Source organism: Platalea leucorodia (genome assembly GCF_965183815.1).
Source record: "Platalea leucorodia genome assembly, chromosome: 1".
Taxonomy (NCBI): Eukaryota; Metazoa; Chordata; class Aves; order Pelecaniformes; family Threskiornithidae; genus Platalea; species Platalea leucorodia.
In genome coordinates, this window is record NC_138823.1 from 58100383 (window position 1) to 58125918 (window position 25536).

At 41.4% G+C, this 25536-nt stretch overlaps 2 protein-coding genes across 3 annotated transcripts in view; one reads left to right on the plus strand and one right to left on the minus strand.

The window, feature by feature from the left end:
• The window catches only part of MPPE1 (metallophosphoesterase 1), a gene marked incomplete at its 3' end in the record, with an annotated part of 31309 nt that extends 28948 nt beyond the window's left edge, over window positions 1-2361 (minus strand). For both annotated transcript variants that reach the window (XM_082328406.1, XM_082328407.1), the window contains exon 1: window positions 2299-2361. The remainder of the gene's footprint in view (window positions 1-2298) is intronic.
• Window positions 2362-2564: 203 nt separating this feature from the next.
• Window positions 2565-24734, plus strand: IMPA2 (inositol monophosphatase 2; the record flags this gene model as incomplete). The annotated part of the gene is made up of 8 exons (XM_082307700.1): window positions 2565-2684; window positions 9405-9538; window positions 14053-14157; window positions 15527-15572; window positions 17895-18003; window positions 21519-21627; window positions 21795-21946; window positions 22801-24734. The coding sequence occupies 8 exons, from the start codon at window positions 2565-2567 to the stop codon at window positions 22914-22916; spliced, it is 891 nt and encodes a 296-aa protein (XP_082163826.1). The 3' UTR covers window positions 22917-24734.
• Window positions 24735-25536: the final 802 nt, after the last annotated feature.

The window sequence follows — 25536 nt, forward strand, 5'->3', positions numbered from 1 at the left end:
TCATTCACACTGCCCTGTTTTTAAAACACGAGTTAAACAGACCTTTCAAATGCCCCTGTGGCAGCCTAATCACAACAGATCTCCGGGCACTGCAGCAGACCTGAGACACAAGGGAGGAAACCATCTGCTCTACATCAGAATAGCATCTAGCCGGTTTCAGCAAAAAGTATAGACTGTTTTCCTGTTGGCCAACTCAGTAACTGAAACTTCATCTTTCAATGAAAAACACAGAAAAGACTCTTATCGTGGCCTGAGCTGCTTCCTAGAATGCAAAGCCATGTGTAGCTGTAGATTTTCTTATTTACCACAGTTAGAGCTGTTTTTACTACATCTCACCAGTGTACACAACTCACCAGTAAATACGTTTACTCATCTGCCCCAGTACAGAAACTCTCTAGGGAAGGTCCTGAAGCCACCTCAAGCTATGCTGAGCATGGCATCAATAAAAAGCACAAATTTCTAAAACCTGGAGGAAACTGAGATTAAGGAAGACTCCAGAGCAATTCTGTTGCATACTATTCCAAATTATATTACGTTTGCAGGGTTATTGTACTTAATGAAACTAATCTTACATGAGGACAAAGCAGATACAAGGTCGGAGGAAAGGAGTGACTTAGAAGCAGAATAATCAGTCAGCAGAAGGACTGACAAAAGTTTGGTGAGGATTTCTTCAACCAAAATTTCATAATTTCGTACTTTAAATGAACTTTAAAACTTCGGGTATTAGTTAAATCACCTTCTCAGGGTTTGTTACTGTTTTTTCTGATTCAAAATGGGGAGTAGAAAATGTTTTGCTAAGTGGACCGACAGCCTTGCTGTCTTTGTGGTATCCACTGCCACAGTGCAGCTTAGAAATTTAAAGAATGAAGCTGAATTCTTGCACTACAATCCATGAAGCTTTGTCACTTATGTTAGAAGGAAAAGGTCCAAGCCTTTTATTTTAAAAAGTGTCTATTATTTTTGTGAACTACATATGGCAGGAGTGTTATGTCCCTCTCATCCCAAAGTCATCTGTGTCCTACAAGATAAAAAAATAAATAAAAGAAAATAGATCTAGACTTAGGGTCGGTTAGCTTAGATAGAATACCCAAGCCAATTAAACTTAGCCTAGTCCACAGAATATTAACAATTCATTCTGCGTCCGCATCAGGGATAGTAAGTGGTGATGTTATGAAATTTTCTTACTGCAAATATGGCCACCACTAAAGCATCTCTATTCTCTCCCTCAAAGGTCACTGAAAATGAAACCTTCGACCACAAAGCAGGTGCTGAAAGACAATAACAAACTTCATAGGCTTGATGTATTTAACGTCTTTTTCAAAAAGCTATGCTGACAGACTCAATCCCTGGACTCTCTTTTGTCCGATTCAACGCCAAGCGCGCATCAGCGCAAGTCATCTGGAAAAGCCTCACTCTGGCAGATGAAGCGTACGTTCCCAACACTCACTCGGTGTTGTAAGCTTTACAGCCTGGTTGCTCTATTGCGTAAGTACGTATTCATCGTAGGCCACCCTTTTCCTACAAGGTGGACCTAGAATGGGAATCGCTCAGCTGTCTGCCACGGGCCCCCTGCTTAGCTGGCTCAAATGCACGGTAATTTGGCTTATACGGTTTCTGGGAACAGTAGGTTCATAGTCCTCTTCTTCTCACCCTTGACAAATCCGAAATGACATACACAGACAAGTGAAAAGTCTAAAGGGCAATGTATTTGTTACTGTACACTGTAATTCCCCAGCACTAACAAGCTGCCGAAATTAAAGATCTGTTGAACTGCCTGTCTGCTCCCGGGGCCGCTTTCCCCCTTCGTTCTCCAGACGGCCGAGGCCACCCCTCAGCTCTCCCCCGCCCCAAGCCCGGGTGGCGCTGGCGGCCGGCCCCCCGTTCCCCGGGATCGCCCTTCGCCCGGGACGCGCGGGCAGGCCCCGGGCCTCCCGGCCCCGCCTGACAGGCCGCCCCCGCAGGCAGCGCCCGGCAGGCAAGGGCAGCGGCACCCCGCAGGGGCCGCTCGGGCCCGAGGGCACGGCCTGGCGGTCCTCATCTCGGAGGAAACAATAACGCCGCAGCCCCGGGCTGGGGAGCCCGGCCCGGCCCGGCCCGGCCGGCGGTAACGGCCGCGGCGCCATGTCAGGCGGGGCGGCCGGGCCACGGCCACGGCGATGGCGATGGCGGCGGCGCGGGGCGGGCCGGGCCGGGCCGGCGGCCTCCCCGCCACATCCCGCCCTCCGCGGCGCGGCCCCGGCGCTCCTCTCCGTGGCGCCCCCCCGCCTCTCCCGGCCCTTCTCCGCCCCCGGGGCTCACCTAAAGTCGGCGCCCAGCAGCCAGGCGCCGCGCCGCAGCCCGCCTTCCCCATTGATCGCGGCGGCCGCCCGGGCACCTCCCTCCGCCCCGCTCCCCTCGGCGGGGCGGCGCCGGGGCGCGGAGTGACAGCGGCGGCTGCGGCGCAGCGGGCGGGAGGGCGGCTGCGTGCGGGCCGGGCACCCTCCTCCGCGGCCGCTCCTCGGCGGGGAGCCGGGCCCCCCGCGCCCCCCGGCCCTGCCCCGGGCGGCGGAGCCGCCGCCGCCGCTATGAAGCCGTGCGCGGAGGAGGAGGAGGAAGGGGGGGCGGCGGCGGCCGGCGGCGGCGGCGGGGACCCCTGGAAGGAGTGCGTGGAGGTGGCGGTACAGCTGGCGCTCCGCGCCGGGCAGGTGGGAGCCGCTGCGGGACGCTGCCCGGCGGCGGGACGGGGCCGCGGAGGGGCCCGGGGAGGGCGGGGGGGCTGCCCCGCAGCGGGAGCATCCTTCTCCCGGGCGGTCGTACCGGGTGCGCGTCTAAATTTTAAAAAAATGAAATAAAATAAAAAGAAAAGAGCCGGGCGTTTTGAGGAAGGGCCGTGCGGGCACTCGGCTGGTGCGGCAGAGCTGGGGAGGAGGAGGAGGAGGGCGGCAGGGCTGGGAGCCGGGGCGCTCGGCGCTGCCCGCGGCGGCTGCGGGCAGCCTAAGGGCGAGGAGGCGCCTCGGGTGAGAGCAGATTTAGTGCGTGACTGGGAGTATTTGTATTTAATTTAAAAAAAAAAAAAAAAAGTGGAAAGATTTGTCAGCGTGAAGGTGCTTTAGTAACTTTTTCGAGTATACACCAAGCGTTTGTTCTGCTACTGTCATGTTTTGGAGCATGCTGTGAGGCTGAGGTTGAATTCATGTGCAGCTGAGGGTTTATGCCGTTGTGCCTTTATCCACAATAACGTGTATTTACCCATTACAATACCAGCATTTGTTTTTTAGCAGCTTGTGCAGAGAAAATAGTCGTGTCAGGGAGGTTTTGTCTCCTCGTTACGCCAGTGTCTTCAGAGTGACTGAAATTCACTTGCTAGAGATAAATCAGCAGTGGCTCTGCGAAGATTTACGGTAGCTTATTTAAGATCCATCCATGTTTCGGCACAGCAGAAGGTTAGTCATCTCAGGAGGCATCCTGGCCCCACTGTGTGCAGCAGCAAAACTTCCACCGACTCTAACAGAGCCAAGAAGTGGGATCAGCAGATTGTTCAGATGAGGAATTGGGTAAAACACAAACCTCAGCAACATTTATCTCTCTTCTGCTTCCTTTCTGCTATATTTTGAAACACACCTTGTACCTGTCCACTATGATTTAAGGAGCCCCGTTTTCCATCTTGAGTCCAGGACCTGTAACTTTGCCTTAGTATGTGTTATGAAACGTAGTTTGTCCGTAGTAGAAGACAAACAAAGATGAACAGAATGCCAGAGGAGAGGAGGCTTGTTTCAGTAATGCAAGGAATAAGTGGATAATCCAAATCGGGATGACAGGTCACGCTCTCACAGACTCTCCAAACGGGAGTTTCTCCAGCATACTCATTCTGCCAGCCATTTCACAAGAGAGACTCTCAGGACTTGCTCAAGCTTCCACACCTTGTTTCTCAAAATATCCATTTGTGAAGACAGCCATAACCATCTCCAGCCATTTTAATCATCCAGAAGATCACAGCTGAGCACCTTTTCCTGAAAGAAATAAACATTCCAGAAGATTAATCCTTGCATCTTTTTAGTTCGCAGTTTGCCATCGCTACCTTGTAACTGGCAGGAAATGGCTGATTCCTTGGCAGGCCAAATTTAAACCAGTCAAGGATGTTGCTTAAGTAGGACTTTGGAACTAGGTAGGGCTTTTATTGACTTTGTAATGTTAGGGAATGTTTTTAGTTACAAAAAACATCAGAGATCCTTGTAGAAGAAAAGGTGCAGATAGGGCTATATCTTTTATTTAAATGTCAATCCACTTCCAGCTATTCCCAAAAGAAGCTGGAGATAAGGACACCAAATGCAGTGTAACATAGGTTTGATGGGACTGGATTTTTGTTGAAAATTGACTGATAAAATTGAGTTTTATTCAGGTCGACAAAAATAGTCAGTTCCGCTGGTCAAGTTCATCTTTTTCTTCTGCCTCTCTTCCCATCCCTCAGACCTCTCCACCTTCCTCTCCGTCTCCAGAAGTCTGCTTGCACTCTCTGTTTCCCCAAATCTGAGTGCTGTCTCCATCCCTGCATGAAATTTTGCCACTCCGGCCTTTCTTTTAAGGCCTTCCATTTCCCAGGTCCATGGCAGGTTAGGAAGACTTGGAATGGTTAAAAAGTGTCTACCAGAGTCTTGGTGCAGAGGTCAACCTGAAGAAAGGCATGCAAGTCAAGATTTTGGGTTTCTAGGAGAAGTTAACCAGTAATACAGTTTCCTGGTCTCCCCTTTTGGCTTACACAACTGTTTGATTTATATTGCATCATGTGTCATGAGTATAAGTAAAATATATCTTCTTTCCAAGAGATAGATATGTATACTCTGGAGTAGTTTCTTCTAAACTTAAAGAAATGATTGCTTGAATATATGTCAGAAGTGATGTTGATGGAGTAACTTCTGTTCCCAGGTTAAAATCATTGCCTCTCTTACCAGTCCTGTTACTTAGTTCCATTATTTTTACGAAATATCGCAGGCTCTTGTTTAATATTTATGGCTGTTTCATAACGCAAATGGCCATGGTTTTGTAATCTCAATAATTGACCTGCATTAAAGTTACATCTAATTCACTGTGTAAGGCCACATATAACTGCGCTTTTTCGAACCTCTCTTCTGCTTTTTCTGTGAGTAAACTCTGCTTGCTATGTTCATGAGAGTATGCCTGTTGGCTTTATATGGCTTTTTGCTAAAGAAAAGCGGGCACAACTAGTCTCTGCATCTTTGAAGCTATTGAGAGCACTGAGTAATATTTGCGCAGTTCTCTGCAATTACAGTCGGAGAAACTTCACCAAAATGAGTAGTTGTGCATCCAGGTGAAAACAAGTCTAAGGAACTGAGACTAGAAGCTAGCATGTTGAAGTCCACACAAACTACTTTTTTTTTCCCCTCTTTTTTTTTTTTTTCAGAAAATAATTTTATGAGGCATAAGAGACCTAGCAGAATCCCACTAAAAAAAGGCAAAATTTCCACTAATATTCTAAAAAGCCAAGATTTTTTCCCCCGTCTTTGGTCCCAGGAGATATTGTTAGGCTATTTTCTATGGAACATGGACAGATTTTTTTTTAGCAGACCAAATTGGTATTTCCTAAGTTATTTGCAGGTAGTTATGCTTTTTATCTAGATGGTTGATTTTACCAGTGAGAAAATATTTCAGGACAACATTGCAGGCAAGTCAATCCACCTTGGAGCTCCCAGAAGTGTGTGGTGAGTGTAAGCAGTATGGTGAGATGAAATATCTAACACGAGTACCTCACTGTAGGTGACCCTCCTGGCAGGTACTGGGGGAGAAGGCATCTTAGCCCTCTGTCCTCTACGTTCTCCTTTGTATGACTTAATGTCACAAAGGCGTTAGGAAAGGAAGAGTCCAGGACCGTGACTGCACTGAGCCATTGCGGTTCCATCTCCCCTGCTCCATGGCAAATGAAGGGACAACCTGAGTCTTGCTCTGTGATGTGGTTGTCATGCATGTACAGGTGTAAATGCCCCTCACTTTGCATAACCCCCCCCAAATGCTCCCAAGCAGGGTATTAGGATAAGATATAGCCAATTCTTTATTAGAGGAGGGGCAGCATGGGCTAAAAGCGTTAAGCGACTTTGCTCTAAGTAACCACGCTCCCAAAAATCAGCTGCTTAGAAATTGCTGTAAAATATCCATAATCTAGGGACAACCTATAATACAGTGGTAAAGCCTAGTAAAATACATTTGCAGCCAAAATACAGCATCTTGGTTGCCAATTTCATTGTACAATAGTGATAAGGAGCAATCAGCTGTTTTCATTTCATCAACCTGTATTTCCTTTGGTCTTCCACTTACCTGCTGCCTGTTACCTAGAGAGAGACTTTTATGGAGCTCCATGCCCAACTGGGAAGGCCAGGCAATTGCAGTAGGTATCTACAAACCGTATTGCAAGGAGAGGAGCCGAGTGATGCCCTTGAAGTACTCTGAGGCACCAGGCTCTAACACTCTTTGTAGGCAGATGTTTTTTAGGGATTATTCAACAGAAGTTGAATTCTGGACCGCTCTGAGCTATTTGATGAATTTGTGAAGAATAAAAGCTGTTTCATCAGTGATGCAGGGAGTGTGATCTTTGTGTGGGACTCTGGCTTGGATTGCATCCCCGTACAAGCTGGTGCAAATGCATAGGAGTCCCTTTTGTCAGACCCTTCATAAGAGGCAGAGAATTAGCAGGGACCCATCCATCCCGCGGCATCACCTGGTACCGCGGGTGAGCTGACACAGATGTGATGCCCATTTGTGGCTGGTGACTGTAGCACGGCATCATGACTTCTCTCCTGCTTTCCCCCCAACACACCGGTTGCACAAGAGGTGGGGAGAAGCAGTCCGTTGCAGGGCTGAGTAATGTGTGTCACGGCCCCTCGGGGTGGGCCTGCGTGGCTTGAGGAGGAGATGGGTGAGAAGGCCCTCAGCCTCTGCGTCCTATCAGAGTCACGCCCTTGGCTCTTCCCACCTCCCAAGTGACTGGAGCCGCTGGTTGGCACGCCAGAGAAATGGGCAGGGTGGGTTTTTTGTTTGGTGGTGGGCACATCAACCAGTCTAGCCACCTCCTGCTGACAGAGAGCTGCTGGGCAATAGTGGAAGTTACAGAAGTGACGAATTTTTAGAAAAGGTTTTGATCAGAGTTTTTCCATGTAATTTCCATGTAAGTACATTGTGAATCTGGTTACCATAAGGCTACTACAGAACCCTCTGGGAAACCAGGGTATTTTTAATAGCTGCCACATTGGTGAAACATATCAAGTAGGATCCTGCAAAAATCCAGTTTTGGACCTGATAAATATTCAGTATATTAATGAAGGACTTGAATGACAGATAGGGTATATACCACCCCACGTATAAAACCCACAAACAGACCAAAGTGGGAGGAATGGTGAGCACTTTGGAGGACAGGAATCAAGTTAAAAATGGTCATGAACAACCGGGAAAAGGATCAGAAATGAAAAATATTCATTTCAGTGATGGGAGATGCGAAGGATTGTATCCAAAAAGGAGAGATCAAGTGCCGGAGCACACGATGAAGAGCAACCGATGGCAGAGCGCATCCACAGGAGAGAGCTTTCACCTCCGCTCTTTTTGCAGCAAGGCTCAGGTGTGAGCTCACTCCCCTGCTGAGCAGTGGCACGTACAGATTTAAATGGCTGCAAAAATCCCCTCAATCCACTGTGTACTAAAACTGAATAGGAGTCAAGAGCATGGCACTGCTAAAAAGAAATTCAAATCTCCTCTATTGAAAGGAGTGTTTAAGGCAAGAAATGAGAAGTATTATTCCTCATCTATTTCACTATGTGAAGTTCTGAGCCCCATCCTAAGCGTTTACTTATACACAGGCAATAGAAAAGTAAAGAAGAACAATTTAAATAAAAGGCATCAGTATAGCAGTTTTTTAGAATACACAGCTGAGATGGTTGGAGTGTTTTGGATTTTGCTTTGGACCGAAGAGGAGCCCGAGGGCCTTCCTAGAGCTGCACTTTTATGCTTCTATGGCAAAACCATCAAGAAAACCATGCAGGGCATTGAGGGGAGTAAAAAGATTAAGTATGGTTAATATTTTGATATACAATGATGAACTTCAGCGAGATCTCAACCCAAAAAGTATTAACCTGCCCTCACAATCTCAGTAAATAGGCATAACTAATGTTTTACAGCTCACGAAACAGAAGAGTTGGTCCAGATACCTTCCGTACTAAGGCAAAGGTCAGCAATATCCATTACTTGTCAGAACAATCAGCACAGCCTTCAAATGCAGGATTTCATACTAGGAAAACCAAGAGCTGAGACTGAAATTTGGGAGTTGCTGGTTCCCTTTCCCATGCATAATACAGCAGAACTATTTTCTTTGGTCATCAAACACTTCTCTTTAGATGGTTTTGAAATATGTTGATCAATGGAAATTTAGTTAAACAACTGAAATATAGAAGTTTTAGAAGGGACTTGGAATATTGGTCATGTTGGTGCTGGTTTTAGTTAATATAATTCTATACAAATAAGTGGTGCATAGTTTTTGCTTTGTTTTGGTTGTCCTAATTTCAAATAGTTTATCATCATTTTCACTGGTTAAAAAATAAGTCAGCTCCTTTTGCAAGTTGAGCATTATCATCCTGTCTCCTTATTTTTCTCTGCAATGAAAGAGTGGAAAAAAACAGAAAGAAAATGGGAAAATTGGGAAAAAGCTTTTATTAACTGTTTTCCCCTATGCACGTTTGCACTTGATGTGGTTTAGTTCTTAATTTATAACAGTAAGACCCTTGAAAAGGAGATAAAGACTTTTCCAGAAGATAATCCAGGGTTAGATCACTGGTTCCATATCTGGGAAAAAGTCTAAATTTTTGTTTTTGTTAAATATATAGCAGTTCTTTGGGAACTAGTGAGTGGTCAGCACTTGAAGTTCCAAAAACCCATATACACAAGAAAAAATAAACTTTGTGTGTCTTTGTTGGCAAAAAAAGAAACCAATGGGGTTCGCCTTATTACATGTTTTTCAGAGAGAGCAGTGGGGTATTGGCCCTGTAAATTAAAAAAAAAAAAAAGAAAAAGGGGTTTGCATGAAAAATTCCTGAGCCTCAACGCTCTTTCTTATCTTACGTGTATTTTTTGTAATTTCCTAAATCATGATGACTACCATCATCCTTTTATTCCGTTATAGTTGCATCCCATTCATCGATCCTTTTCTGAACTGTCAAGAGAAGTTATTGCAGAGTGATTCAAAATGCCGTGTTCCCAAAGACTACTCACTATCGCAGAAGGATTTTTAGTCAGAACAATTAGAATAGACTCTGGTAGAATTAGGCCTACAGTTGTTTTTCAGGATTAGCTATAATTTTTCAGTAAACGTATTATTGTAGTGTGCACAGGATGAATGGCCAACAAATCTGATTTGTGAACTTCTGTTTCAGATTATTAGGAAAGCTCTAACAGAGGAAAAACAAGTGTCCACAAAGACATCTGCAGCAGATCTCGTGACAGAAACTGATCATTTTGTGGAAAATTTAATTATTTCTGTTCTGAAAGAGAAGTTTCCCTCCCACAGGTGAGTGCCTATAGAAAGAAACTATCAGTGACCTTTTTTCCTTTAAGAGCTGTATATCTGACTGGCATTTAAAGGTCATTTTAGAAGTCTATATATCTCTCTTACATATTAACCTGTTGCTGTTGGACACTTTCATAGGACTCCTTTTTAAAAAAGTACCACTTCCCTATAATTAGTATTTTATATTTTCTAATAGTTATGGGTTTTAATATATGCATTTAATAGTAATGTTTCCCCTGTAGGGACATCATGTATGAAGGTTTCATATGAATCTCCATGATTTTCAGAATACTGATCTGTTCTCTATTGTATAAGAATTATGCTAAGGATATCTATTAAAATATAGCTGAAATTAATGATAGCAAAGGTCCCATCCTGCAGACCTTTCCTTCACTTCCTTTTGCCATCACACATAAGCATTTGCCAGATCATGACAAGTGTCGCATTTAATGACATTTACCTTGTGTTGTGTAGAATCCTAAAATCGGTGAGAAGCAGGGTTGTTTATCATCGTCTGATGCATAGACATAAACAGGATATGAATTACTATATGGAGTGTCAATCCAACGTTTTAAAAATAGCTCAGATTGTTGACTCCCCTTGAATTCTTATGGTCAATTTGAAAATAACAACTCCTAGCCCATGGACAGATTAGAGAGAGGCTTTGTATTAGTTGGCCGGGTTTGGTTTGATTCAGAGACTCTGCAATCAATTTCCACATTTGACTCCAGTCCACAAGGATAAAATTCATCTCCCTGCAGAGCCAGCGCAGAGCCTGTGTATCCCTTAAATACTATATGACTTCCTCCTAACTGTGTGCATCTCTGACAGAGATGAGCCTTGCACTCTAACGCTACACAGAAATCAACAAAGATGAAAATCTGGAGGGGTCAGCTACTAATCTGATTGTCAGCAATGCTGCTGGAAAAAAAAAACACCATAAGAAGGAGTAGAAAGAACATTATATACTAAATATGGCTTTCTAGATACGTGTTGTATGTGATCGCATATTGAAGCAGTACTGTACAGCATAATGTGTGGTTCTTGGCCGCAATTCTCAAGAGAATGCCGGGCTTTACAAGCCTATTATTTGTGTAATATTCCTTCTACTATTGCTGGCTCTGCCCTTTCCTCATCTCCACTCTTATGTTGTTTTATTTTTCCTTGAACAGTCTGGCAAAGAACATAAAACATACACATTTCACATAAAATGAGAATTATCAGAAGCACTTGAGTTACTCAGAATGGGAAGAAAAGTTGTAAGGACAACATGCACCTAGGAACTGAAAAATCTCTGACTTTGTTAACTCTGTACAGTTCACTTCTGACTTTATAAGCAAATGAAGGAATTGCTGTTTCTTCAGGACAGTTATTTTTTGCTGATATTGGTTGTTGGTTTTGGTCGGAGGTCATTCAGTGAATGCATTTAGATTAAACAATAGATTAAAACTAGATTTAACTAGACTAGATTAAAACACTTGCAATGAAGAGTCCACAGTAGCAATCAAGGTTTAAAGCAAAGTGCAATGAAAACATTAAAAGATCATTTAAATTGTGTTCAGTCTTTCCCCTAATCTAGCTGTTGAAAGCATCACTGAAAATTTCTGTTATTTCTTTTTCTCTTAAATCATCTTGATTCTTATGTTCTCTGAATCAAAAAATGTATCTTAGGAGTTAAAAAAATTAAAAGGGATCTCATTAGAATCTGTGCGATTTGCGCTGTGGCAGTGATGAGTCTTGTGATACTGGAAATGTACTCAGAAGTAAAGAGAAATATTAGGAAAACCCGTTAAAAAGGTAATTCTGTCCCATGTTTCTTTCTTCTCTCTGCTTGGCTAAGTGATATGTATCATCCTCATTCGTGCTTCACCCAAGTTTTCGTCTTTGCCCACTCTTTGGTATTCTGACATGCTCCAAGTGAGTCTTTTCAAAAGGATGTTTTTTCTGGTAGATCTTTGAGTTGTGGGTAGGCACAGCCAGAATATCAGGGGCTACTGGTTGAAAAAGGCTATCGTACCGTTTGCCTAGGTTATTGGTACAGAAGTTGTCATCTTTGGTGTTAATTGTGGCCTTAATCCTGTAGACATTAAAATCAAGACACAGCCATTACGGAGGGTGACATCCAACTCTAGCTGCCCGGCTTTCTGCCCTCAGACCCCAAAAGGGGATAGGTGAGGGACAGCCCTGGTATGAACCTCCTGCACTCGACTGGCTGTCACTCCTGCTGCAGCTTCTGCTGTGCTACAGTTTCCCTGCTGTCCCAGCAATGAATTTCAGAGTGGCACCGTGGTATGAACAGATGTCCACGAAGGCTAGGCTAAAATTACTGGACTCATTTTCAGTAGGAGAAAAATTTAATCCAGATTTGAAGGGAAGTCAACAGAGCTGGCAGGCTGGCATATTAAATTAGCTACTGTGATAACATGGCTACCCCTCCCACTTCTCAAGCTGTTCCTAAAACTTGGTCTCCAGTACTTCAGGCTGAATGTTTTGCTGAGTTTGCATGTTTTTACAGGACAAAGAGCCATAGAGCAACCCATCTGATGTCGGCCTTGTGGGCCTCTCACAGTACCCAATACAGCGTAACAGCAAGGGGCTTATTTTAACCTATTAGCCCAAATTTCATGAAACGTGCATCTAATTGGTCCTACATCCGTTTTGGAAAAATTGTTCTTGGACATCAAGACTTCATCAATGGCTCTATTGTGCCCTGGCTTCACATTAGCCTTTCTGTATGTGAGGACTGCAGCGTCGCACCCTGCTGTAAGGAAAAGGCGAGGGAAAGACAGGATACTTGAGGGCAAAACGCCTTACGCAGAAATATTCTTGTCTTTAAAGAGGTTCCCATTTCACCTTTCTTTGACTGGCACGACAACGGCTACAGTCCAGGCTCTGGCTGGGGGAGCTGGCAGAGGGTTGAAGCAGAGGCATAATTTATGGGGAAGATGGACAATCTGAGATGGGATGTAAGGTGCTCCATCTGCAAGAAGATGTGCTTCCTCTGCAGCCAGCAGCGCAGCCAAAGCGTATGGTTGGGTTTACATGCTAATTACAAGATTTGTAAAAGCAAAAGTCAAATGATACAACACCAACAAGACAAAATAATGGAATATTTAGGGCAAGGAGTCTGCAAAGTGTTATGTTTGACTGAGAATTCCAAACACTTGTTCAAGTCTTTCTCATTTCTCAGTAGCACACTAACACTTCGTCCTTCAGCTGTTATCTTTAATGGAGATGAAAATAGTAACAAACACTTCCTACTTTCCTCTTCATACCAACTGGGGGCCCATAATGCCATCAAAATAGTCCCTTTCTACTCAGGGAAAGGCTAAGTAGCATTTGGAAAATTCAAGTCTCCTCCAGTGCTGTCTGCAGAACATTTTAAACTCATGGTTGCAAGCGTTAATGTGGCATCACGCAGCGTGTGTTGAGGGCACAAAAGAAAATAGCTGCTACTCTAGTCCTGGGGAAGCAACTGTTTCTGGAAAAGACATTTTCTCTTTATTTTATCCATTTTTTTTCTCTTTGTGTCTTTGAGAGAGCTTTTTCGTCTTCAGGCATTTGCAGGAACTCTGAATACCATTACCAGTTGTTGGAATGTGAAACCAAAAGCAAGATTCAGTACTAGAAGTCTGATTCTACACCTTCTGTACATACAGGACTTTATTCAAATCTGTGAGAGTAGCACCTGCACAACACTTACAGAAACAGACCCTGCACAGTTTATGGGAGAGCAGGGATAATTAAGGTCGGCAGGAAATGTGCCAGAACTGGATGTTCATTTCCCAGGGAAAAAGGAGGGGGGAAAAAAAAGCATATCTGCTAAAAGAAATTGGGACAGAACAACAGAAGAGAAGATGAGCTCAGATTTCAATGTGCGCCTTGTGCATCCAAACAACAAACAAAAAAATTAATTTGTTGATTTTCTCTGGGTCATGGGAAAAAGAAAGTTCAGCTTTGTAAACCTTTTAATTTCCTGAGTCAGACTACTGTAAAAAATTCAAGTAGGAGTGAGATTGTGGGTTTTCTAAGAGTGCATTATTTCCTGCTGACTGAATTTGACTGCAAAAGAGAAGCAGCTACAGTTTGCAGTTTATATTACTTACTGCAAGAGACAGGCCTAACCCATAAAATTTCATTCTGCATAAAAAAAAAATTCTTGTAGAGTTCCAGGGATGCCAGTTCAGATCCATTTCTGCATTCATTTTCACGACTTTCTTAGTGGTGTGTTGGGAAAGTGAAGATAAATGGAGTTCTTTTTTACCATGTGAAATAGTATGCTATAAATTTGAGAACCCTCCTTCAAAGTTTCTATGAAAGTTCCCCATTCCCAAATGAAAAAAAGCAATACATGTGTTTATACATGCATACACATTTATACAAAAAAATTATATATGTATATATAGATATAAATTAAGTATCTCTTCGAAAACAGAAAGATGGAGTTTGACTTTCCAAGTCGCATATCTAAGCCAATTTTCTGGGACACTTATTTTACTCTGCACCAAATGCAGGTTTATTGCAGAAGAATCCACTGCTGCTGGTTCCAAATGTGTCCTCACCGATAGTCCAACTTGGATTATTGACCCTGTTGATGGAACGTGCAACTTTGTGCACAGGTAAGTGGACAGTGAACTGGGAAATACATAAAAAAGCAAAATGTAGCTTCTGACAAATCCTCCCTTCTGCTTAGAAGTGTTTTACTGTGGTAGATTTGTTCCTTTGATTCATAAGTAGGAGTCATCCCTTTATCTTTTTGTAACTCGCGTAGTGTATCTGAGGGAGTGTGTGTTTGTGCTGGAGAGAGCTCTATACTGTTATCTAAAGGTAAGCTAAAGTTTCTGCTGATTGCTTAATGACCCAAAGCTCTTGACTCACAGCTCATTTATATATAACCGCACATTAACATGCAGAGACTCGAGTTGAACTGGAGGAACAAGGCTGTGCTATGATGACACTTGGCCTAACGCCTTACGTGGTTGTTACACATTCCTTTAGTAGTGGTGTTTTCTCCCTTTCAAATACAAATGCTTCATTTTTCCTAGGAAGTACAACCATTGCACATATGTAGAGCAGAACTGAAAACTAAGCTGTACATAGATATTGGTTTTAAATTTCTGTAATACCTCTCTGCAAAAAGAAATCTAGGGATCATTACTGCGAAAATGAAGTTTAGCTCATCATTTGAGTGCTAGGAGTTGTAAACTAACGACTATTCATAATACTTCTACTTAAAAACCTTAAATATGTTCTGCCTTATAGTTAGTGACTTAACATAACTGCAGTTATCATAATAAAAAAAAAGGTGTTTCTTTGACTTTTGGTGCAATTACATAGAATTCAAGGGGAGGTGGGGGGTGTCATGTACTGGTGTTTCATGCAATTAAGCAAAATTTCCTCTTTCTAGCAATATTTTCTGAATCTTTATTTTACAGGCCTTTTTAAAACATGTTTTTAAGAAATTAATTTATTTCATTGTTTAAAATGCAATAATTATACTTTAGTCAAAAGGACCAAATTAAATACATGATCATCACTTTGACAAAAGAGAGGGTAGAGAAACTGGTTTCTCCTTATGTTGATGTCAGCAGCAAGGTATTTCCATGCTACCTAATTGCTGTCTCAGATGCTTGAACTTGAACAAAATGTGCTCTTAGAAGTGATGACTTGTTATAACAACATTAATGATTTTATACTGGATAATTCAATTACACTAAAGCAAAAAGATCGCTAAAACATACAACACGTTCAGTATAAAAATCCTGCTCTTATTGTGTTTATTTCTTGCCTTCTCCAATATTAAATTACAATTTTAAAGGAACTGAAAAAGTTAGAGGCTGACAAAGGAGAAATAGTACAATGTCAAGAGCATTTTGACACAAGTAAAATCACAGAGCTCCATGTGGGGTTTTGTTGCCTAAGGGAGTTGCATAAGGAGTAAGTTGGGAGATTTTTTATCAATAATACTTCATTTCTTATTTTTCACAGATTTCCAACAGTGGCAGTGAGCATTGGATTTGCTGTTAACAAAGAGGTATGAAGTATGTTCTTTAAGATGGGTACCTGAGAGCTGGTTAGAAGCCTCAAAACCACGTGGGAACTTTAAATAAAATATATTTTTGTAAAAAAATCAGCCACTGCTCAGGTTTTTCCACACTTTTTAAATGCATTTGGTCATACTCTACTACTGAAATCGTAATCTTGCAAAACTTACTTATGCAAACTGGCAATTACAAGACAATTCTTACAAATTATTATAAATATTATAGGATTTATGTGGGGAAAAAAGGGAGTACTGGTGTGAGCGAGGTTTTGTAAGACAAAACCATAATGAGTTAAATACAGTGCTGCCTATTCATAATTTAAACGTATCTCCTAGTGTTCTTATGTTATTATTATTGCTTATTTCCTGCTAGAAGTATCCGTGACAGCTAACTGCTGCTATGAGGCAATTCAGAACTGATTTCTATGAAGAGTGCGAAGTTATGGGCCTAGTTCATTTAATCTGCCTTTGTGGTTTTCTTAACGTAGCAAAATAACTATATTTACTGCATGAGAGCTTGATTACAGGAGAAAAAAAAAGTACCTAGCCTTCATATGTGCCATTTTGAGTTTCCTAGCTATACTCGTTCATGCGAGTGCCTTTTCTCCAGATGTTGCTGGTTTACAGTTTGATATATACAGAAGAAATAGCTATTCAAATTGCCAAGGAATGTGCCTCTTTCAGCCTAATTCCACGGTCTTAAATATATGTATAGCTGTAAGTGAAGCCAGCAAGAATTCTGTGCAATAACAACGTAGTTTTCAGATGTGCTAATGGCTCTTACTGATTTAAACAGAATAATGTTGTGTACTTCTCTAGTTAGTTTTCAAACATGGAAACTGCAGAGAAACGCTTCCATGCTTTTCTGAAGTTTATTCATTCCCAAAGGTCCTTTTGAATACTACATTTTATTACCAGACAGCTTTCTCTAATATTTATGTTTTCTAGAACACCATCATGATTTTGATGCTGCATATTTTGGGTTATGTAAACTAAACAAAGCTGAAACAAAAATAAAGAATTATGTTAAATCTCCTTCAGTAAACAAATGGGAAAAGCAGAAAAAAGTAGCAAGCTGAAAAGGAGCCAAAGTACACACAGGGGAACTGGCCTGAATGTAAGCCTTGAACAGTACTGAAGAAATTCCTGCAGATGTCTTCAGGGAAAGAGTCTATTAATAGAGTATTCCTCAAAAAAAACATTGGTTTAGATGGTTCCTCAGGGTAGGGAGCGAGGACAGTCTATTCCCTTTGAATTGTCTCTGATGAACACCTTTGATTATTCACATTGAATGGAGGAGGGCAGCAGGAAAAGATTTGGAGTCCAGAAAATCTGAGATGTTTTCTTGACCTTGTTACCAACTTCTTCTGTGACCTTGGACAAGTCACTTTATTTTTGTCTGTCTGTCCATCCCTAAATAAAATATTGCTAATAGTACTTATCTAGGGGTCATTTTAAGAGGTGATCATTGAAGTTTGTAAAGTGCTTTAAAATCTTTTGGCAAAACCTATTAAAGTAATGGAAATATTAAAGACCTTGGGCTTAAATCAAGGGTCAAATTCTGACCCTCTTCTCATTGGTAAACAAATACTCCCACAAAAATTCCAGTGTTGCTCATTCTCAGGCTTTCATTGAGGGTCACAATATTTGGTACTTCTCTTCAAACTCCTTCTCTCGGAGTCGTGTGACTTCATGAGATTCTCACTTCTATGTGTAAATAAAAGGATTTTGCAGAGAAGCATTTGAACAAGTGACTGGAGTGTACTACTTTGGTTGAAAAGGCAGGCAAATTAAATGCATCATGAAAGATGAAGTGCATGTAAAAGCATCCACTGTCAATAAACAGTGTGCCATGACTTTGAGTTTGGATGTCTGACTATTCGGGGCTGCAAATCCTCAGGGTCCAGCTGCAGTCAGTGGGATTACTTTTAGGTGTAACTGCTCACCAGTGAAAGTAAAGCATTCAAAATCTGGCCTTACAGGACTTGCATACTTTCAATAAAAACATACAATTGAATTTGAAATCAACTTAGCATTTAATCCATTCTAATGTGAACACAAAAAAGCTGCAAGTAAGAGTTTAGAAGATCGTGAACAGATTGCATTAATTTCTCTTTATAAACTGAGTTTTATATGACCTATATCTCAATATCACAGTAATAGTAAAATTATTCCAGTTTATTAGCATCAATATAATCTTTGATTACATGTACCAATTAAAATATTGCTGATCTTTCTGCCATTAGTAGTTGTTTATATTTATGATGAGTAATTTGAGTTGCATTCATTTCTTTCCTTTTCAAAATCTTAAAGCTTGAATTTGGTGTAATTTACCACTGCACTGAAGAACGATTATACACTGGTAGAAGAGGTCAAGGGGCATTTTGTAATGACAAAAGGCTTCAGGTATCAAAAGAGACAGGTTGGTCTAGATTTTGTTAGAACTCTAAAAGGAATATGTTAATTTTGTTTCAGAGTTGTTGCAAATCATCATTAGGATAATGAACGTCATTATCCTGATGGAACGTATTTCACCTGCATGATAATTTTGTTGTTATGTGTTTGTTTTTTTCTGCAAAACCACAACTTTCCTCATTTTCTTTTTAAAATATACATCTGAATATGAACTATTTAAATAATCCTAAATTATTTTGCTTCATAACCATTGTTTAAAATAAGGAAGAATGAGTAGATTCACCAGTTTCATTCCAGCTGTACGCTGGCATAACTTTTTATGAGCAAGATGCAATGGGAATGGTGAATCAAATTCAGAGTACTATGGCGGCCGTTATGCACTTATTTTCCAATAAACTTGTACGTCATAAAGTGTATTATGTCTGTAGGCATACATGCTAACAGTAAAGTAAACTAAAGGATGCATGCTTCATTAGGGGTTCTTTAACAGCTTGCTTTTGTGTGTGAGGTACGTTTCAACATACAAATAGCCAGCAACACTTAGTCAACGCTTTAATGGACTTCTTTTATTGGTAAACCAAGTCATAGATCTGTCTGTTTACCTAATGATAATAGATAACGATAATCAGATGTGTGTAGAGAAGTTTTCTTTTAATCAATCAAAATGCAGAGGAGAACATAACACTCAGTTGTAGACAGAAGGAGACATGTGCCAAAAATGTACGTCATTGTACACAGGAGATGGTAAAAATTTCACCCCAAAAAGAGATTTAATGAACTTGAAACACAATAAATTCAAGCAATTTAACAAACAGATTTGTTGTAGTGCCCCAAGCAGACCCCGCACCAAAACTTCCCTGAAATTTGGGAAGTTTGGCTATTCACCTAAATTAGTAGTGAGCTGGGGTCTCCCTGTTTGGAGAGAGGGAGCAAACTGTAAAGTCAGTGACCCATAAGCTTTTAATCCTTGATTGTACCTCACATTTTTGTCAGTGCTTGAATAGCTCATATTTCACAAAAGCCCATGCTGGCAGAGACTATTAGGAAAAACGAGGGGTGCTCCCAGTTGGGCTGGCTGAGCCACTCTTGAAATGGCCTCCCTTGCTTTTGCCATCAGAGAGTTCTGGTTTCCAGTTGAGCAAGGAACAATTTTGGCACATGCCACTTTTGTTGGGTGTCTAGAAGATAGCAAGGGAAGCGGACCTTCTGCCCTTCCAAATGCTTTGAAATTTTCCTTTGTTTTAAGAGACATCATTTGGTGGTGGGCAACTTCACCAGTGAAGATGGATCTTCTTTAGTCTCACTTCTGTTGATGTTTTAAGTGTATAAAATCACAGTTGCTCTTTTCCTGGAAGAACTGTGGTTTCAGTGAAATAAAACAGTCCTGGAAGAGAGAGTGTGTTTCCCTATACCTACCACTGGAACTCAAGTAGCCTTCACCAATGCATGATGTGTTGGCGATCTAGGCTGTCATGTTACTTCATGCCTTTTGTTTTCAGGAAATGTGACTGTTGTATAACATTGATCTACGCTATGCGCTCATCGTTCAGATTTAATCATTTGAAATCGCAGTCCAGGCAAACATCGTTCTTTGTCAATGCCAAATTTTGTAGAGGTCTGGTATGGGAGTCCAAGCAGTCAGGATACACTTAAATGAAGGATCCATCTTCCCTTTGATCTTAGTGATACGTTTTTCTCATGCTTAGATTCAGGTCAGGCCTTACATGTGCTAATACTGTAAGTGTATTTTGTTTTTTTAATCTTCTGTGGTCAACAGAATTGGTCTTTTCCTCATAAATCTATCCGTATCACTGTTAAATCTCTTCTACCAAGCCTCCTTATTTTTCTGGCCTCTATCAGAGTGAGGATTAGTCAGTAAATTTTCTCTTGTACGTTGAATTCCTGAAACCCCATCACGTCTTGTGATCAGCCAGCTCCTTTTCCTAAGCAGAGACCTCCCTCTTTCTTGCTTTAGTCTCTTCATCCAATTTCTACCTGTAGCCTTGATGAAAATTGAAGAGATGATACATTTATGCATTAGAAATATATGTAATAACTCAGAAGAACAACTGTCTTAGTCATCACCTAGCTGTGACTGGTGTGGTGTGAATGCTCAGTGCATTTCAGCAATGAGGCGTGCATTAAATGTTCTGTAATTATAAATTGGGTCTGTTATGCAAAAAATGAAAGACAGATTGCTTTCACCATCCAGATTTTTTAGTGTTGGCTAAACAACGAATACCCTGCAGCATGCCTGGATTGGTGTTTCTATATTTTTAATGCAGTAATTTAAAAAGCAGTTGTTAAATCTATGTTAAGCTTTGTGATACCCTGTAACTTTTAATCTAATTACATACCTGTTACTCACCAACCATTTACCGCATTGCTTGAATCCATAATGTTCCTCTGCAATACTAAATTCATTGGCAGCCTGTTTAATTAAATGATGTCTCACTCCAGCCTAATTTGCTTTTGAAAACCTCCTTGCTACTTCTGCTAAGAATTTTCAACTTATGCAATGAGCTGTAATAACCAGGTAGACATTCTCTATTTGAATGAATCCCTAGCCTTTAACCCAGGGTAGAAGGTGACACCTGACACTTGGGCACAGCCTAGCTAGTAAGTAATCAACCGCTAAACCTTTGAGTTTTATCATATCTTCAATGCCTCCGAGTTCAGCTGGCACAGCAGAAGCAGGGACACTTGGCATTTGATCAGCCATCTCCACCTACATTGGTATATGCTTGTTATATACTAGCAATATTCAGATCTCACGTGAGGACTACTTCAACACCTTGCAAGTCACCGTGAGTCTCTCCTTTGACTGTACGTAAGGCTGATATCCTTATCTGCTGTAGGTCAGAATTGCCTTTGCTGAACACAACACAAATGTAACATTCATATATTGTTATTATTAATTAAGGTACTGCTTTAGTTTGTGATAAGAAAGGGGTTATTTTCAGCCATAAGGTGTCTTCAGTCTTTGAAATGTCAAAATGAAAGGGAGCTATTACTGGGTGACTGCTGATTTAGGTAGAAACTTTTCTTTCCTCTTACTGTATTCCCAAATGTTTATAATTTGTTAAGAAATTGCATTAAAGTTCGCTATTCAAGAACCATCCTGTTTTCAAATATGATTAGATTAGCATCATCAATAGTTACTAGGTCACTGGATTATTTTTAGTTGACTGCTCATGTTAGTGAATTTGCCAAAAGCTGACCAGTTAATGAAATAAAACAATGTATGGAAAGAGAAGGAATGTAAGAATGCATTCTTGTTTTTAATATTCCTGTTCTTTTTTTTTTAAGTGTGTTTAGATCAGACCGTTTGATATGAGAAATGTAGTCTTGCTTGAATTTTTATGCAAAGTTGTCACTGATGCTATGAAAGAGTTTGGGGTAAAAAAAGGGACATGAAAATTGTTTTTCTGTGAAAAGTCCGTTAGTGTTTAATTTAAAAACAAATTTCCAGAATCTACCTGGAAGCTGTTGAATTAATGGAAACAACTACCTACATTGCAGATATCTCGAAGGCCTTAATTTTAACAGAAATTGGTCCAAAACGTGACCCTGCAACTTTGAAATTGTTCCTTGGTAACATTGAGAGATTGCTCAAGGCCCAAGCACACGGGTAAGATATTTTACAATATATGTCTCGCATTTGTGACCAAAAGTCATTAAAACAAACAAACAAACAAAAAAAACCCCACAAGTACATTGCATGTTTTGCGATCTCGACACATAGGTTGAAATCATTTTCTGCTTTACGTTACCATGTCCCCTTCTCGTGGGGTTTAGGGTCCGTGTCATCGGGAGCTCGACCCTGGCTCTGTGCCATTTGGCATCCGGCGCTGCTGATGCCTATTACCAGTTTGGGTTACACTGCTGGGACTTGGCAGCGGCGACTGTCATTATTAGAGAGGCGGGTGGCACGGTGATAGACACTTCGGGTGAGTAAAATATCCGTGTTTTCATGGGCTTTTTGGGGACTGAGTGGCTGTTTCGGGGCAAGTTGTGTTACCTCAGTACAGTCCTTCTCCCGCGGCTCTATCTTATTTCTAGCAATATTCTGTAAAAACATCTGTACTCTCCACTAGACTCTGGCTGGTTATTCGTGACACACTGATGTAATTCCAGCCTGGGGTTTAATCACATCAAAGGTCTTCTGAGTCACGCTGTATTTCCATGACTTTGAATAATTCCTTTAAAGCATCAGATTTACAGTAAAGAACTAGCCCAGGAGACTGGCTCAGACCCCAAAGAGATTTCGGCAGAGACAGCCTCCCAGGAAAGGAGGACTCTCAGGTGCATGGCTGAACATATATGACTAGGAACTACTCAGAGGGAGTAAAGGACAGCACAGTCTCCGGATTATTGTTTTATTCATTTAGATGGTACACATCTGGGAGTAATGGTTTACTGGCGACCAATACGCGGCTACTGTGGAAAGATACGGTGGATTAAGAAGAAGGGTATGCTGATTGAACTAATTTCTGTTCTATCCCTTCCTGTTGCTAAAAGAAGGGAATATTGCATTTATTGTTGGATACTGAACAAATCTAGACATTTGCTGCTTCTGTTGCAGACTTTGGCACTGTATCTAGAATTTTCTGAAATCGCTTTTTGCCGGAGATTTCCAGATAGGAGTTGCTGAATTAGGTTGTCCTTCCCACCCCAAAAGGAGCTACATATGAAGTTGTTTCAGTGTTTCGGAACTTATCTAATTACAGCATGGTTTATATTTAAGAATACGTTGCCTTTTTACATCACCTAAGACAGTTCTCATTAATCCTCTTGTCCTCAGGGGGACCTCTGGATCTTATGTCCTGCCGAGTGATTGCTGCGGGCACCAGAGAGATGGCTATGTTCATAGCTCAGGAAATACAAACTATTCACTACAGACGGGATGATGAAAATTAAATACTTATAATATGGAGTCTGCCCTCCTGAACTATGTAACTTTTGCAAGATGGGTGGCTTAAAGGGTACGTGATTTCAGCAGGATGCTTTCTGTGGAGATTTTCTGTGTCAAATATTTTTTATAAATTTATTACAATGTGGGAAGGCATAGGGAGATTTTTAAACTTCTAAGAATCATGTTTCCTTTTTAATATGTATCTCTTTCAGCAGTATCTTTTTTATAAGATAGCATATTTTACTTGTAGTAAATTAGTCTCAAAATTAAGTTGTAATTTCATATCTGTGGGGCTGATATTTAGTCTTTTGTAACATGCAGCTAAAAATGGAACTTTATTTTTACAGATGCAGATCTCAGGTAAATGAGCTTTAGGACTGTAGTAAGGACAAGTAGTTAAGACGTGTGCCTATAATACCCTTGTTTTATGATACTTAAGAATGCAATAAAAACGACATTATTGTTTCCTAACTACGTCATAGCTATATATCCGTATATATGTATAGGTACATATGTGTATGTGTGTATGTGTGTATATATGTACACCTATACATGTATATGCATGTATACACACACATACCCGTGTGTGTGTATATATATGGGTATCTTGGATGTTTACAGCAATTTAGAGAACGCGTAGAAGAAAGCTAATATTGGAAGTCATTTTCAGGTAAAGAGTATAGGTTACTTATGTGATTTCGGTGGGGGCTATCCAAATGGCAAATAACAGAGCTGATCATGGGAAATGTTTAATGATTTTACAAACTCTCCAGGTAGTTCTTGTTTCCCTTCGTCCCTCTGCATGGGGATAAATCATACTGCCCTACAGGCCTCTCTGAGATATTCAAACCTGCAAACACTTACTACCATAGAGTAATCACGGTTAAAATCAGGAATGTTGAACTCCACTGAATTATTCACAGTATTAACTATGACACACAGTAGGAGGCCAGCGGAATAGAGCACCGTGTCAAGGAGCTGTTGATTTTAGAGAAACTTTGAGCAGAACAGCAGAATTTGGCCCCTTACAGGCAAGTTATTAAAAATATGCACGTAAGATATGCTTGCAAAAAGTTGTAAATCACGCGCCCTTCTCGCATAAAGTTGTAATTGCACTTTTTGATCAGAGAAACCTGTAAAATCAGTTACATGTATTATTTCCTAAATACACAGTTGTTCTCTATCCTTGTATCTACATTGGTTGTAGTTCCACCAAGATGATCATTTCTATTTAGATTATGTTTTTAAATCATGAGCACAGGGAAAATGCAAGTGTGTCAGAAAAGTAGTCGAGATGAAATCACTTCTATTTTATTCTTAAAAAATTGAATTAAAAGGTATCTCTTTTTTGCGAGAGTGCAAATTAAATAAAGGAATGAGCCAAAAAAGTAAGTTGGTTTAAAAATTTTAACTTTATATGCTGCATGTGTAGACCTTGTAAACATGTTCAGATATCTGCGTAGAACATACAAACTAAACTATATTTTTTAAAAATAACCTTACATGTGTTTCTTGCAACAAAAAATGTCTTTCACTGAACATAACATAAAATTCTGTATGATTTCTTGATGCTTTTTTTCATGATAAATACAAAGTATTGACTGTGTGAAGAATGTCTAAATCCAACTAAGCATTTAAGAACTGACGGTTCTTACCAGAAAACCACCAGCGTCCATCACAGTGATCAATGTTTTGTCACTGCTCCCTTTCCCCCCTCCCATCTCTTTGTACCCCCCTCTTTGGAAATGGAGATTGTAAGCCCTTTGGGGCAGGGACTGTAGTACTTCAGCTCTGGGTTTGCACAGTGCTAATGGGATGCGATTCTGGTCCACGAGTAGGCACTGAGGTGCTATAATAATACAAATAATAAATACTAATAGGCTCACTCGTTTGTTATTCGCCCTCCCCCCACGTTGTGAGCAGAGCAGAGATCCGAGTGACAGATGCGGAGCTTGGTGGCACCGCTCTGATCCCAGGGCGCGCGGCCGCGGCAGCCGTGGGAGCAGCCGGGGCTTTACTCAGACTCCTGCCATGGCCGTAAGCCCCATAAGGAAGCTTATGCTGGCGGGGGATCAAGTGTGGTGGAAGCTCAGCCCCACTTCATCCGCTCCCCCTCCTCACCCCGTCCCCCCGCATCGCTCCGGGAGCGGAGCGTGTGGGCGAAGCTGCTGCATGGCTCCGGCGAGGTTTCCCAGCAGCTCAGCCTGCTCGTACAAAGAAAGTCTCTGACCCAGTTAGGGCTGGTGCGCGCTGGCATCCCAGAGCTCGGCAAAGCGGGGAAATCTATGCATCGGCTTCAATGGCACACACCAGCGATTTGCAAAGCTCGCAGCCAGGCGTGGTGGGAAGGGAGAGGTGCAGAAACCCATTCACAAGTTCTCGTCTGTGCCCGGGATGCAGTTTTGGTTTTTATTTGGGCTGTAGTTCAAGTGTGTTAAACTGGCAGGGGGTGTGTGGAGCAGCAATCCTGTCTCCCCCGCCTCCTCGGCCGCTCGTGTGCCAGTACAAACATTTCTGAACCCTTCCAGTGGACCAGATGAGTGAAGTGATCTGCCTGTAAAGTACCCCAGTAAACAAAAAAGGGATTATTTTACAGACAGATCGTTTTCCCAAGCCAATTCAGCC